Raw genomic sequence first — 15,930 nt, 5'->3', positions numbered from 1 at the left:
CTCGATCTGCTGCCAGCAAACAATGATTTAGATGGCTGCACAAACGATTCAGTTACTCAAGGAACGAGCGACTTGTTCATCGGGTAATCGGCGGCACCTTTGCATCGTCAGATAATCGCTAACAAGAGTTCCTATGAACGCTTGTTAGCGATTATCTGGAGGATTCTCGGCCTGCGTAAAGGACTCTTAGAAAAGAAACCAGAGAATGAGTACCCATTCCCTATATATATATATATATATATATATATTAGTACTGCAGACAGTTACAACCACTATTACCTCATGTACCTCACACAATAGCCATAATATATAACTGAGCACATATATCTGTACACACTGCAGATATAGTATACACAGCAGTGAACTGACATGTGAGGTACGAAGTATAATAGATGCAGTGTGTACAGGTATACAGTATATACAGCAGTGTACTGATATGTGAGGTACGAGCTGTAATTTATACCTCATAGCTCACATATCAGTACAGTGCTCTATATACAGGCTAGGAAAGCGTAGAGGGAAGGGCTATGAATGGGGCATGGGAGCCCAATTTAGATTCTTGCTATGGGGCCCAGTGATTTCTTCGTATGCCCCTGAAGAGGTGTATACATGTTTTGTGATACATCTTTCTCAATAGTTTTGTTGGATGGAGGAACCCTTAAAGGGCATCTTCATCAGATTTGTTCCTTTGAAAGTGTCTGGCCTGTTGCATGTGCGTTTGGCAGCTAAAGGTATCTGTGTTGGTCCCAGGTTCATATGTGCCTGTTTGTATCTGATCACTGGGCTGTTGCTGATATGAGTACAATGCAATAGACTCACGATTATATAGACTGACTATATCATTAATTACTATAATACTGTCAGTTCGGCTCAGTGGAGCCACTAGATGCGGCCGACACACAGACCGTGTTTTCTGGGATGATCCTGATTAAGGTTTGACTAGAACAGGGATCAGCAACCTTTGCACTCCAGCTTCTGTAAAACTACAACACCCAGCATGCATACTCAGATTTTCTTATAACTTCCATAGAAGTGAAAAGAGAATTCTGTGAGTTGTAGTTTCATGGTGGAGGTTGCTGATCCCTTCTAAGTACCAGAAATTGCTGTAAACAGCTTCTTTCCTTTGCCAGTTGACCTTGTAACGCTGGAGCAGAAAAACGTGTCAGACATTAAAAGAGACACGACAACATTACAACTAAGTGAGTCACCAGAAGAAGAACTGAAAAATGACCAACTCCAGGCTGTGATGGAAAAACTAGCGTCACAGGAGAAAGAGGTAAAACTTTTACCAGAGAACACAAATCCTTTTACAGCATCTCTGACACTTCAGTCTTGCCTGGGCCATCTTCTAATAAATGAAATCTGCATTAGGATCCTTATACACATGAATGTTTTTGGCCTTTTTTTAACCACTAAAAAACCCGAAATTTGTCTTACCGGTAATTCCGTTTCCTTGATTTCACCATGACGGCCACAATGAGAGATGACCCTTGACCTATGTAAGGAGAGTAACACACAGAGAGAGTTTAAATCTACCCCCCACCCTTCAGTGTTTAACAAATTACCAAGGTAGGTAAACTGTAATAGGAGTTCTTAGGCTATTTCTTCATACCCCAGTTCCCTATATAAATACACACACAACTATACATATATATATGGCAGGGTAAGCGGACGCAGTACAGGGGCAAGAACATGGTAGTAAAGCAAAAGTTCAGTGTTTATTCACTCAAAAATCAATAAAGCAAAAACAACACTGCAGAGCCCTGGTGTTAATTCACACCACATAAAGTCCACAGCACAAATGTGTCACCTGGCGGACTGTTTTGTCCATGGCAATCCACAGCCGTCCACAGCAGGCTTTAGGGCGTCTGATTTTCAGTGTGCAGCTCTCCAGCACGCTACCAACTGGTTGGAACCCAAGATCACAGTGCTTCACAGCTCCACTATGAAAATGCAGGGTAATCCACACCCAGCTGTGACTGCTGGCTGGGTTTTTATTCCCATCCCAAAACCTGGCCTGGAACATGGGGAACAGCCACCCACCCTGCTCTTTGTCTGCTTCCAATAAGAACCGGCCCGGATCGGCTTTACAGCCACACTAAGTAAAAACACTGTGTCTAGCTGCTGCTGACACACTAAACTAACGGTTCCTATCTCTCGGAGGCCAGGAACCTCGTGACATGTACCTTCTGTCAATGACGGGCCCCTGCACCTTCCTACAATATATATATATATATATATTTTTTGGGAAGGGATTTGTATGGGCCGTCATGGTGAATTCAATTCAGTTTTTTCCATTTCATCCACCATGACGGCCACAATGAGAACTAACAAATATTAGTTAGGGTGGGATACCGCCAGTAGAACTTTCTGACCAAACTGTAATTCTGCAGAATCGGACAGACAAAGGCGGTAGTGTCTGACAAAGGTATTAAGACTGGACCAAGTTGCAGCTTTGCAAATTTGATCCAATGAAACACCTCCCTTCTCGGCCCAAGAGAAAGCCGTGGCTCTAGTGGAGTGTGCCTTAATAATCATTGGGCATGTTTTCTTTTGAAGGGAGTAGCACAATATGATAGTGGATCTGATCCACCTGGCTATAGAGGATTTAGAAAGCTTCTTTCCTTTATTTTTCCCTGAAAACTGGATCAATAGGTTATCGTCCTTCCTAAAGTCTTTTCAGGCCTGTAAGAACTGCAAGACAGAACATTTTACATCTAAGAGTCTCATCTTATCATCAATCTCTTTTTCCTGAAAGTTGGGGATCGAGGGTAAGATGATCTCCTGATCACGATGAAAGTCTGAGACTACCTTAGGCAATAATCCTGGATCTAATCTAAGTCTTATATGATCGTCAAGAATTTGGAGGTAAGGTTCTCTACAAGAAATTGCCTGGATTTCCCCTATACGTCTTGCAGAAGTGATGGCTATTAAAAAGGCTGTCTTGAAAGAAAGTTGTTTAATGTAAATTTCGGATAAGGGAACAAAAGGTGGTCTTGTTAGCCCCTCTAGTACTATGTTTAGGTCCCACTGAGGAACTTTGGACCTCAACGTTGGTCTTAACCTAACGGTAGCTCTTATGAATCTCCTTATCCACCTATGTTCCACCAAACAAGAGTCGTAAAAGGTTCTTAAAGCTGTTATCTGTACCCTAAGTGTACTAGGCCTTAAACCTAGCTCTAATCCACTCTGTAAAAAATCTAAGATCCTGTTTATTGGAGGAGAGGAAGTATCTGGATCTTCCTTTCCCAGCCAACTACAAAATCTCTTCCAGACTTTGAGATATATGGCCGATGTTACCCTGAAAGCCAGCAGGAAAAAAGTAAGAATAACTTTTTCTGATAGACCCTTTTTCCTGAGTGTCTCGTCTTCAGGATCCAAACAGCTAGTCTGAATATTTGAGGGTCTGGATGTTGTATGGGACCCTGAATCAGCATGTCTTTCTGGAACGGAATCTCCCAAGGTTCCTCCAATGCTAATTGTTTTAGAGTGGAAAACCAACTTCTTTCGGCCCAAAGTGGGGTCACTAAGATTACTGTTGTTTCCTCCTTTATCTTCTGTATGACCTGAGGAATTAGAGGAATCGGAGGGAATGCATAGACTAGAGTCCAATCCCAACTTATTGATAGGGCATCTACTACCCATGGTCTGTCTCTTGGATTTAGTGAACAAAATAGATCCATCTGAGAATTTTCTCTAGATGAGAATAGATCTATTTCTGGCAAACCCCACCTGGATGTTATCTTCTGGAAGATATACCGATTTAGGGACTATTCTCCCCCCTGTCTATCCTTCTGCGGCTTAGAAAATCTGCCTCTATATTTTCGGAACCCTTTAGGTGGACTTTTGTTAATGAAAGAGTATTTTCTTCTGCCCAGGAGAAAATCTGTCTTGCCACCTCCCCTAATAGGTTGGATCTTCTTCCTCCCTGGTGTTTCAGGTGTTGGCCTTTTAAAACATTCTCCCCTTCCAAAGATTTGGTCTTTTAAAAGATTCTCCCCTAGTCCTGAGAAATGCATACAGTTCTCTGTAGTTTGAGGATTTTCTTCTTATACTGCTGCGCCAAATTCCCTGAAGAAACTGACCACCTATCTTTCCCCCCAAGCCCGCGGCACTGGCGTCGGTTATGATCTGTACCTCTGGATGTCTGAGCCAGTCTGTACCCTGAAGAAGATTTCTCTTTAACTTCCACCATGTGAGATCTGTCTTTACTGTTAGTTGTATCTGGATCTTTTTGTCTAGAGTTGATTGTCTCTCATCCCATTCTTTTAGAATTCAGGTCTGTGTCACTCTTGTATGAGCATGACTCTAAGGAACTGAGATCAAACAGGAAGTTAGATTTCCTAATAGACTCATAGCCTCCCTGATGGAACATCTGTGAGCCTTTTGAAAGTGCGATATCTTCTCTTGGAGGGCTTCTGCTTTGTCCTGGGGTAGATATGTCCTCTGAGATCTGGAATCTAACTCTACACCTAGGAATCTTATCCTTGTAGATGGAGTTAGGGTAGATTTCTTTAGATTTACAATCCATCCTAGATCTGAAAGTGTGTCTAAAACCTTTTGGGTGGTCCACAAACTTTCCTCTTCTGATCTGCCAACTATTAAGTCGTCTAGATAGGGGATAATGATGATTCCTTCTTTGCGTAAGGATGCGACCATGTTTCCTACTAACTTTGTGAATATTGTTGGTGCCGATGAGATACCCATTGTGGATCTTATAGCTTTTAATAAATCTTCCATGCACTCAGAAGAGAAAAAATATTTTTTATCATTTTCTCTGATCTCTCCCTTCTGAGAGGAGATCCTGCTCTAAAACTTGTCTAGAAGAAGCGGAGCCCTCCTCAATGTCCTCTTGGTCAGAGGAGGATTGAACAGAAAGCCTTGGCATTTTAGCCGGAGGATTAGGAGTGCTGGGAGTAGACATAGAGGCTAAGGAATATTTAATTTCTTCATGAATTAAAGACTTCATCTCAGAAAAAACATCTGAAATTATATTAGGTTGTTACTCTTTCAGAATTTCGGACATGCAGGATCTGCATAATTTTTTCTTATAGTTTTCCGGTAGTCTTTTTGAACAGGCATTGCACTTTAGAGGCTTTACTTTTGATTTAGAGTCTCTTGTGCCCTGAAGACAAAAGAGGACAACCAAATATCAGACAGTTTCCCATAAATCATATATATAAATACATCCACCCCCATAGGGGACTCACGGTACTGGCGGTAGCAGAGCCCTCCAGTCAGGGAGTAGGTGCTTCCAATGCGGACATCACGGCGGAGATGCAGAGATTCTGTATGAGCGCCCTGTTTTTTTAAATCTCGCGGCATCTTACGCCATCTAGCAGCACCCCTGGGATAGAGAAGCTCAATGCGCCGCATGGTCCCCGAATAACCGAGTGCTCCATGCGCCGCACCAACCCCCCAGCCGGGTTCATAGAATACGTAAGACGCCGAACATCACGTGCGCGTCACGTTCCGACACCCGGCTGACTGTTTCCAGCAGAGGAAAGAAGCCCGCCATAAGGGAAGGACCACAGGCCCCAGCTTGAGCCAGGATGAGGGTCCTTGTTGCTCCCACTGTCCATCCTTAGCCTATGCCGCGGGAGGACAGCGGGAGATACCAGTAACTTTCTTATTCTTCACCTCCCCTCAGGGAGGACTTTCTCCATGTGTTAACCCCCATAGGGGCAGGAAAACACTGAGGGGGTGAGGGGTGGGGTGTAGATTTAAACTCTCTTTGTGTGTTCCTGCCCCTACAGAGGTCAAGGGTCATCTCTCATTGTGGCCATCATGGTGGATGAAATGGAAACACCAGATAAAGCATTTGGCATTGGCCAACTGCACCTTTTGCCACACTATTAGTAGGTTTTTTGGGTGTTTTTGCAAACAGTATTGGCCCACTAGCATTTTCTTCATAGCTTTTTCTACTATAGAAGGTGATGTGAAAACTCCTTAAAAAACCCTACAGCATCCTGTGTTTTTGAAAAAGAGGCAGAAATACAAAAACCGCCACCTAAATAACAAAAACACCACCAGGAAAAAAATGTTTGTGTATCCTGCATTTCATATTTTCTATAGACCTTCAGCTAACTTCTAGAGCTGGTGTTTTTACTGCAAAAACCACCACTAAAAACACAAAAGTGCAATAAAACACCAAAAACCAATGTGTGAAAGCAACCTTAAAGAGGTGAACTAAAAACGTTCAGGTAATCAATATAGCTTCATTCACACTGAAGTCATGGCTTAAAAGGGTATTCCCATCTCAATGGGGGCATATTGCTAGGATATGCCCCCATTGTCTGATAGATGCGGCTCCCAGAGGTATCTATCTCATAAACTGAGCCTATTTTCAGCAGCCCCATAGAAATGAATGGAGAGCGGCCGCGCATGCGTGGTGCGCCCTCTTTCACTTTGCCGGCTCAGTGTACGAGACCTGCACATATCAGCAATCGGGGCATATCCTAGCATTGTCTGAGATGGGAAAACCCCTTTAAGTTTTTACAGGATCAGTGACGATACTTCAGTATTTTTGTCAGTGTTCCTCAGCGTTAACTTATGATGAGTCCATGCTACGATATTCTGACTGACTTAAGTGTGAACAGAGGCTTAGGCCTCGTTCACATCACAGTTTAGTTTTCTGTTCTTCTGATCCGTCAGAACTAAAAAAAATAAACAAAAAGGGATCCTTTATTTTGAGCATCCATTGTGCTCTGGATCTGACGGAATTGACAAAAACATATGCAAAATTAGCACAACAGATGCTCAAAACAAAGGATTTTGTTTTATTTTTCTGTTCTGCTGGATCAGATGAACAGAAAACTAAATGGTGATGTACTGTATAGAAAAAAAAACTGATGATATCATTATGAAAAATGACATGCTGTAACACTGGGATGCACGATCCAAGGGCTATATAATGACAAATGGCCATGAGAAAGCAAAATGAAAACATCTATATTCTACTGAGTGAGCAGAGGCTCCTGCACACAGAACTGGAGTGTGCACAGACTTGTATAGTGTTCCTCAGACAGCGCTAAGGATTTACAATATGGACCCATGAACTCTCCATATGCTTTCATCTAGTACCTCAAAAAAGAATCATAGACATACTAATTTGGGATTCATTGGAGTATGTTAACATTTTTTTCCACGGACACCATGTTTGGTTATGGTATCACATTAGGCCATGTTCATGGGGCCAGAGAAAAGCCCATCCAAAGTAGCTAAGGCTACTTTCACACTTGTGTTGTTATTTCTGGTGTTGAGATCCGGCAGAGCTTTGATTTGGCACACCAGTATGCATCCGTTCCGTTAGGATGCGGTTTTGTGAGATCAAATCGAAAAAAAACTGATCCATCACTAAATACATTAAAAGTCAATGGGTGATGGATCTGGCTTTATAGGCTTCTAAAAAAACACAAAAAAAAAAAATGATCTGTCACCATTGACTTACATTGTTTTCAGTACTGGATCCATTTAAGACTGGACACAAAACCGCAGCTTGCAGGTGACAAAACAGAAAGCTGCTGGAATGGAAAACATCCTGAACGGATCTCTTTCCATTCAGAATGCATGTGAGGACTAAACGGAAACGTTTTTTTCCGGTATTGAGATCCTCTGCCGGATCTCAATACCAGAAAACAACAAGGCAAGTGTGATGGTAGCCTAAGATGATGCCCAACTCAAATAGAGGGAAAATAAAAGAAATCATCATAGTCCAGGAACATATGTAAAGTTATATGACATGTTACCATTTACGGGGATCGGTGCGTCAGCATACAAGCCAATTGACTTGAATATGCCGGTGTTTTTATTTGCATAAGTAGTTTGTGAAGTCCTAACAGATGTGCCACAGCCCCAGCTTCCCAATGCATGTATTTGTTCATGGCAGTCCTGTTTGTTTGCCAGTGTGCAGGTCTGAAGGTTGAGCTGGACCTGATCACTGATGACTATCGCTCTTGCCAGAGAAAGTTGAAGCAATGTCGAGAGGAGCTAAAGGGAATGTCCAGAAAAAACCCAAAGGTAAAATTAAAGTAATCACTTAGGAATATTTTAGCTTCTACTCCTATCCTACAAGGTCAGGAAATCCTTTCCAAACGATAAGATCCCATCAATGACAATAAATGTCTTCTGACCCGAACTCACTGAATCGTAGTAATTTACCATGCAGTGAGTTCCCATCGCACCACAGGTCTATTGTAGTGTACTTACCGTACATCCTCATATCCGGGAGATGCCACTGACACTCAGGCCCCGTTTCTCAGATCGAGCACGGTCGTGTGCATGATCCCTTACAGAAAATATAACCAGTGTGCAAGTGCATAGGATGAGGACTGGCCTTTCACAATCTTCTCTCTTGGATGAGATGGATACACAAAAAAGTAAAAAGGCACACTTACCCCCTGTTCTCTCCTATTTGTTAGCCAACACCTGGCTGCTGCAGTGAAATAAAGCAGCACATGAAATAACCCCATAGTGTGAATAAGAATTTATGGATGGTTCACACCCTCCCGTTCCAGGGGCTATTTGTAGTTTGTTTCATTTTAAATCACACTGTATCCATACCCTGCCCCTGGTGTTTTTTAGTGTCTCTCCCCCCATTACCTTTAGGCCTCATGCAAACCATGGATCCACAGAAATACCTTCAATGTGCAATATGCATTTTTCTCACTCCCATTAGTAGAAATTACTATTCTTGTCCGCAATACGGAGGAGAATAGGACATGCTCTATAATTTGCGGAAAGCGCCACACAAAAGGACAGCAAAAGGACAACATCTTTGCTGACCCATAGAAATGATTGGGCATGTGTGCAATCCACAAATAAATACGGATCGGACACAAGTATAAAATATGGTCATGTGCATGAGGGTTTTCATCCGGTCATTAAGCTAGTCCCCGCCTGCCATTGGCTGCTCCCCCCTGTACAGGACGAAGAAGCAGCAGCGGCGGTGCGGGGACCAGGAGCGCCGCGGGGTAAGTATATTCCCTCTGAAGGACCCGGCCCACGGGGGGGCTGTTTGTGATATCGGATAACCTCTTTAATGTAATAACTTAGATTTTCTGGGTAATGTATGCTTTCCACAGTATACCAGTATTAATAAGTGTTCCCCATAGTTTTTGGCTTTCCTTTTTTTTATTGTCTTGCAACAGTGGTAGGTTTAAACAGCAGCCATGGTCACATTTCAGGCATTAGGGTTCATCCACAGGATAGGGGGGAAACTATTAGACCAGTGGGATGGTTTTCCACATAGATTTCAATGGAGTTGTTAACATAACCAGACAATCTGCAACAAAAACCACGATAAATAGGGCCCATTTCTGTGTTTTTTTTTTTTTATCTTGTTTTGTACGGATTTCTTGCCGATTTTCACTAGCGCTGTGTGGAGAGATTCAGACTCACGCCTGCGCTGTAGGTTCTAACCCCAGGCTATGAAGTGGCTACCACACAGGATCGCAGCGCAACCCGGATAGCCCCTTTAAGACAATTTCAGATGTCTGTAATCTAGCTAGATTGTGACATCCACTTCCTACAGCTTAGCTGGAGGATGGGTGTCAGGGTAATGCAGCAATAATCCGTCTCATTTACACATCAGGGAACCTATTGCACATTTTCCTAAGTCAAAGATGTTTCTTCCTGGATAACCCACATGGGACATCCACGTTAACTGTTGAATGACACATCTACCTCTTGTCTTCCACAGAGATGCTGCTGCTTCTGGACGCCACTCTTTACGGTGATATTGGCTGCAGTGATGGCGTTCTTTTTCTCCAGTCACATAGAACATTATATGCACTGAAATGTTCACCTACCTCAGGTTTACTAAGGAACTGCATTTGTTAATTAATGTTTATGAACAGTTTTTAGTTTTGTTCCCAATTTTTTTTTATGTGTTTATGTGTATATTACAGTATTTGCCTTTTGCAATGTGAACAGAGATGTAGCACAACACAAGTAATAAAGTGCCTTATGCAAGACTCTGGTCTTTGCAGGATTATTGCTGAAGTAACATTGCCTTGATAATAAGAGATCTACCAAAGACATTTATACAAGCCCTTTTTGTATTTAAAAAAAAATTAACTTTAAAAAAAAAAAAAATTATGTTAGTGTAGTGCTCAGTCCCTCCACAACAGCATCCAGAGCACCTGGTTGAGCAGGGAACTTCAACCAGCACCAGTCACAGTTCTGCGCACAGTCAGGTGGACGGGCACCACTGGGCAGGAAAAAATTGTAAAGGAGGTAGAGGGATACTCGGTCGCTGCTACCCCCATGGGGCTTATTCAGCTACAAACAGATCATTTTCCATCTGTGTGGAAGCAGTTAGTCTGTTTTTGCATCAATATGTCATCTGTTTTCCAAATCTGTCCATGTGATGTCCATTTCTTTTCACTGACCCAAAATATGGGCAAGTGCATGGATCCATCGAAGGACATTTATCAAGACTAGAGAATCCATACGCCAGTCTTGATCTCCCCTAGCTGGCATGAGATGCATCTAATTTATTAGGCGGCAGAAGCCTTTTAATAAATTAGGCACATCTCTGCCCTGAAGTGTGGGAGAAGCCATAATTTGCGACTAACGACACAATAGTGGTGTAAACACTTTAGTAAATGTCCCTCACTGACTTAAGAGCATCTGGCAGCATGATCAACCCTATTACACCAGGCATATTGTCTGGTAAGATTGATCATGCTTAGTACAACAATGTATTTCTTTATTCTCTAGGGTCAATAGTTGTGGAGATATGACGTTTTATTTTTGTGCTAATGAGCATCAAGAGCACCAAGGGGCTGGCCATAATGCTAGGGGCACCGCTAGCTCTACACCCCTATATCTGTGTTAGCCGCCCCCCTCCCCCTTTCCCATTTGACTGACATCTCATCTAGCCTTGTGTTCTCGTGCCAGTGCAGAGTCAGCGCCTGCACAGTGGATCAGATGAGCACTGCTTTCTGAACTTGGGAAGCAGCAGAAAATCCATTGTGCAAGCGCCAAGTTGCCACTGCTCTGAGAGCAATGCTCATCAGATGCTGTGCCAAGTTAAGTCTGTGCTGGCTCAAGAACACAGGGCTAGACGAGATGTCTATCAATTGGAAGGGGGGAGTACACGGAGCACAGGGGCTAACAGTGCTGCTAATGCTATGACCAGCCTCCAAATAGGTGCTCCAAATAGGTCATAAATATAAAAACATTTATATTTCCACAGCTATTCATCCTATAGAAAAAAAAGAAATAAATGGTCTAACTCAGCATGCATCGTTTAATAGGGTTGATCATGCTAATGGATGCTCTTTAATGTGTCAGTGTTCAGTCCATTTGCTGTCCCTTCTACACTTGGATGGCACAAGGATGTGAAAATCGTTGAGCCCTTATGCTCAGGATTGCAGAAGTCAGACCCCCGCCGATCATGGTATATCTTAGTGATATGACATCACGTCACAAGATGGGTGTAACCCTCTAGGCCAGTTTCACACAAGCGTGTTGGCTCCAAGGTATATGCTCCATGTGATGGCTGCATTTCCTGGACCAAACACTGCTCATCTGACCAAACTTCCAGCATCAATTCCTGCCTGACAGCAAATCTATTGTACTGTAGTCATGCCAGTACACTAGAGCCATGGTCAGGCAGGAATTCAAAGAAGCTGTGGAACCAGTTAACATCTAATCAGTAAGCTGCCAATTCGTACAGGTAAGGGCAGTAAACCAGAGCCTCTCCAGCATGAAAGACCAAGCACGAAGAGAACTCTTTACAATGATATCCTTTCAGAGAGCAACAGTCGGTAGTGTTACAGTTTTCGTAGTAATTTCAGGGTTTGTGAAGTGACACTGTCCATTAAATGTTTGCTTTAAACTGTCTGTCCAGACCTGGAGGAGCAACTGCAGGGTATGGTATAGTGACTCTGGAATAGTGAAGGAATACACCTGCAGTTTACGGAGTCCTATTTTGGGGCAGGTGGTGTCTACAGTCACATGCCTCAGTGGGGTAAAAGACAAACAGTTCTCAAAGTTCCTGGTAGTTTCAAACCAGTAGACTGCAGGATAATTCAGGAGGCAACCAAAGATGGTGCACAGATTCCACCCAGTAGTAGGGATCTCCGCTGCTGAAATGGCTCCTGGCAGTTCACTCTGGTAAGGTGTTAGGTGTGTCAGGAGATCTGAAAGCTCGGACTGTATGATCCAAAGACGATCTGAGGCACACAATTCAGGGTGCTTGAGTGTGGCAGAAACATCTATTACCTGTAGATCACCACTGTTGAGAAGCATCGCCAAGTAGGAAGCTGCCCTTGGCACATTGATGATGAGTGTAGTTCCTTCCATGTTAAGAATGTGCAAAGGCCCCTGTATGAAACCAATCTGATGAAGCTCCTTGAGATATCTCTGGATTTGCAGGACATCTACTGCACCTAAGTCATAAAGGAAGCATGGCTTTAAACCACAATCTACAGCCAAGATTTCAGCAGCAAGTCTCAAAGTTAATGACCTTTTAAATCCTTTAAGATGCTGTTTAGCAGCAGAGTGCAGGTCTACGATGAGAGACATAACTGTATAGATGTTGTGTGATCTTCTCTGGAGTCATCTAGCCTGGAAAAATAATATCATTTATATCTATTAATAATGTAAAAGGCACAAAATACAACACTGCCACCTGAGTATTTATATGCATCTAAGTCATTTAGAAAATGCCCTATTTACAGTATCTTTGGGGAAAGTACATTTTCAACTTCATGAATAGGATGAGGAACTACTGTGATACATACACAGCAGATTTCTCATTTAAATTCTGTGGAAATCTGGGTGATGCTGTTGACTGGCTGCAGCAGTCACATGTGTGGGTGGGTACCTCCTCACTGAAGTTAGCAAAACCAGACAGGTGAATATTGTGTCCGTTATTAGTTTACGCAATTTCTCTCTCAGGCTAGATTTTGTTTGATCTTAGAAAACACTTTTAAAAGTCATGTGTACCTATGAAACTGCTTGACCTGTTACATGTGCACTTGGCAGCTGAAGGCATCTGTGTTGGTCCCATGTTCATGCCCGCATTGCTGAGAAAAATGAAGTTTTAATATACCCAAATGAGCTTCAGGAGCAACGGGGGCGTTGCTGTTACACCTAGAGACTCTGCTCTCTGCAACTGCCGCACCCTCTCCACTTTGTAATGACGTTTCACTGCCTGGCCCTGTCAATCGAAGTACAGAGGGCGTGGCAGTTGCAGAGAGCTGAGGCTCTAGGTGTAACGGCAACGCCCCCGTTGCTCCTAGAGGCTCATTTTCATATATTTAAACTACATTTTTCTCAGCAATGTGGGCACATATAAACAAGGGAACAACACAGATGCCTTCAGCTGCCAAGTGAATGTGTAAACAGGTTAGCAAGTGTTGTAGGTACAGATCTGCTGACAGATGCCCTCTTAAGCTGGGTTCACACCTGAGCGTACTCTGTATGCGCGATTTTGTATGCAGCGTTTACATACGCGGCTCCGGAAACAAGCAAACGCCCATTGTCGCGCGTTCCCGGAAGTCTATGGGCGGGAACGCGCGGCATTACGCCCCAAAGAAGCTCCTGTACTTCTTGGGGCGTAGGGAGTTTTACAGCGCGTTCGTACACGCTGTAAAACGCTAAGGTGAGAACCATGCCCATAGGGAATCATTGGTTCTTGCCTGTTGAGTGTTTTACAGCGCGTAGGAACGCGCTGTAAAACGCTCAGGTGTGAACCCAGCCTTAGGGGCCTCTGTCAGCATGATCAGCCCTAGTAAAGCAGGTACACTGCCTGGGAGGGATGATCGTGCTGAATGCAATGACACCTCTGTTGCAGCAATCCAGGGTGTAGTTTCCAAGAAATGCGTACATTATCTTAAAGGGATATTCCGGTATGTAAAGGTTATCCCCTATCCACAGGATAGGGGATAACTATCAGATCAATGGGGGTCCTACCGCTTCCACTCTACTCGGCTATCTCTGCAACTCCCATAGAAATTAATGGAGTGGCCGTGCACACGTGCTACCGGCAACTCCGGTCATTTCAGGGGATCCGCAGGGGGTACAGGGCCCCTGTTCTCAGTGACGGTCCCAGCGGTAGGACCTCCACCAATCTGATACCGATCTACCGGAATACCCCTTTTTAATAAGCACTTAGCACACTGCTTCACCTCCACCACTCCCCGGTTGTCACTTCCCCTCCCACACAGATTGGCAGGGCCAGGCATCCTCATTCTTCAAAGTTGTCTATGCCCTGAGATCCAGGGACAGTACTATCACAGCATGCAGATTATACGCTCACTGGACCAAACCACTCAGATCTGAATTGCTCATGTGCCAATTGTAGTCTTGTCGGCACATGCGCAAGATTTCAGGGACGGGCATCCGAATAGTGTCTAAGGGTTCCACCAAACGGCATGGTCGTGTCAGTCTGCAGTGTTAATGGCCATGTGGCACCGCACCCACTATACCACTCGTCCATTAACAATACAGACCTGCTAAACAGTTCTCTCCTAATTAATTTCATTAAAGCCCACTGTGGATCTCTTGGCCATGTTGCAACTGCAACATGACCGCATCATGTGGCCATACGCTTAACAGTGCGGAAGGGGAGTGGCGACAGAGTAGGTGATGTGGTGCTCAGAGCATCTCATTAACATAAAAGCACACATTTCTCTAAAACGACACTTATGATTGCTGCAACAGAGATGTCATTGCACTCAGCATAATCAACCTTACCAGGCAGTATGCCTAGTTTACTAGGGTTGATCATGCTGAAAGAGGTACAACCGATTTCTGGGATTTCCAGGAGATGATGTCACCGAATAATGTAATTACCCCTAAAACTTAACATTTATTAGTGATATCTTAAAATATATATATAAATATATCCCCACAACTAAAATCTATTAAAACATAGATAAATGGAGATCGTTATCAGCACATGAGCATACATTCAATAAGATTCAACTGGTGCCACAAGTGTGGTTACTCCCATTCACCATATCACTCAGTGGGGGTTACTTGCTGCAGAGACTGCAGATAATTAGGAAGGAACATGTAGGTTAATGCATAAAATCCGCTTTTAGGCATCAGGGAAGCTAGCCCTAAATTTCTGTACTGTCTCTGCGGAAAGGGGCGGCCCCACTTATGATGGCTGTACCTGTACTAAGAGCCCCCACCTATCCAGTAATTCCCAGGCACAATGATAGTACTGACCTGAGGCGCAGATGGATTCTCGCCGCGGGTTTAAATACCCTGCATATGGTGGCTATTGGCGTGACGCGTCCGCCAGAGACAGGTGCGCAGGCGCCGTATCTAATGCACACGCCTGCCGCCCCGCCCCCAAGCATGCGTCCATTACGTGTCTGAAGAAAGGGCAGAATCAGGCGCGAGTACGTCACTCAATGTAAAAGCACCAACAGCGCATGCGCCCGCTCCGTACTCCGGGCATCAGCGATACTGGCATCTATGCGCGGAACTACGCATGCGTGAACACCAATAGCCGAATATGTCGGACAAATATATGATAGAAGCTAAGTACACATACTCAAGAGGATAACATATGCTTTATATATCTTAAAAAATAAATAAATATTTGTATTATAGAAGTCCAGAATGAGTAGAAAAAGATAAAGGGGGAGGGACTGTAAATCCTTTTAAATACAAAATCAAAGAATGACAGGGTAATGTATGGGCATGAAAAAATTCAATCCCTATCCAGACATTGGCTGTGAGCGCTACAAAATAGGAATAGGTGGCTAGGAGATCAGGAGTCTCCAAATAAATAAAGCCCATTCCATCAGTTACAATAATTGATGTTAGAGCACTCTCTGATCAAATACATCCCTTTTGACCGGAATATAGATTATGTTATGATGGTGGCCATATTTGTAAAGCCTATTCAAAAATAATAAAGATAAAAATAATAAAAATCGTATATAATCAATAATATAAATG

At 43.4% G+C, this 15,930-nt stretch overlaps 2 protein-coding genes across 6 annotated transcripts in view; one reads left to right on the top strand and one right to left on the bottom strand.

Annotated features, from left to right (window-relative positions):
• The window catches only part of TRAF3IP3 (TRAF3 interacting protein 3), a 62,056-nt gene extending 52,082 nt beyond the window's left edge, over window positions 1-9,974 (top strand). For all 5 annotated transcript variants that reach the window (XM_044288398.1, XM_044288397.1, XM_044288399.1 and 2 more), the window contains 3 exons: window positions 1,131-1,276; window positions 7,906-8,019; window positions 9,701-9,974. In XM_044288398.1, coding sequence (XP_044144333.1) covers window positions 1,131-1,276; window positions 7,906-8,019; window positions 9,701-9,796 — 356 coding nt within the window. In that variant the 3' untranslated portion in view covers window positions 9,797-9,974. The remainder of the gene's footprint in view (window positions 1-1,130; window positions 1,277-7,905; window positions 8,020-9,700) is intronic.
• A 177-nt stretch (window positions 9,975-10,151) lies between these two features.
• Window positions 10,152-15,321, bottom strand: C3H1orf74 (chromosome 3 C1orf74 homolog). Its single transcript, XM_044288403.1, has 2 exons — window positions 15,190-15,321; window positions 10,152-12,576 (listed from the first exon to the last, which is right to left on the bottom strand). Exon 2 carries the CDS (start codon window positions 12,532-12,534, stop codon window positions 11,758-11,760), a length of 777 nt encoding a protein of 258 aa, XP_044144338.1. The 5' UTR covers window positions 12,535-12,576; window positions 15,190-15,321; the 3' UTR covers window positions 10,152-11,757.
• Between the last annotated feature and the right edge of the window lie 609 nt (window positions 15,322-15,930).

The sequence above is a fragment of the Bufo gargarizans genome, chromosome 3, assembly GCF_014858855.1.
Source record: "Bufo gargarizans isolate SCDJY-AF-19 chromosome 3, ASM1485885v1, whole genome shotgun sequence".
In the NCBI taxonomy this organism is placed as follows: Eukaryota; Metazoa; Chordata; class Amphibia; order Anura; family Bufonidae; genus Bufo; species Bufo gargarizans.
The sequence above is the reverse complement of the archived record's forward strand: the minus strand, read 5'-3'. Positions and strand labels throughout refer to the sequence as shown.

What these genes read in the sequence shown, in the direction of transcription:
- C3H1orf74 (XM_044288403.1), bottom strand. Translation starts at nt 12,534, where the DNA reads ATGTCTCTCATCGTAGACCTGCACTCTGCTGCTAAACAGCATCTTAAA.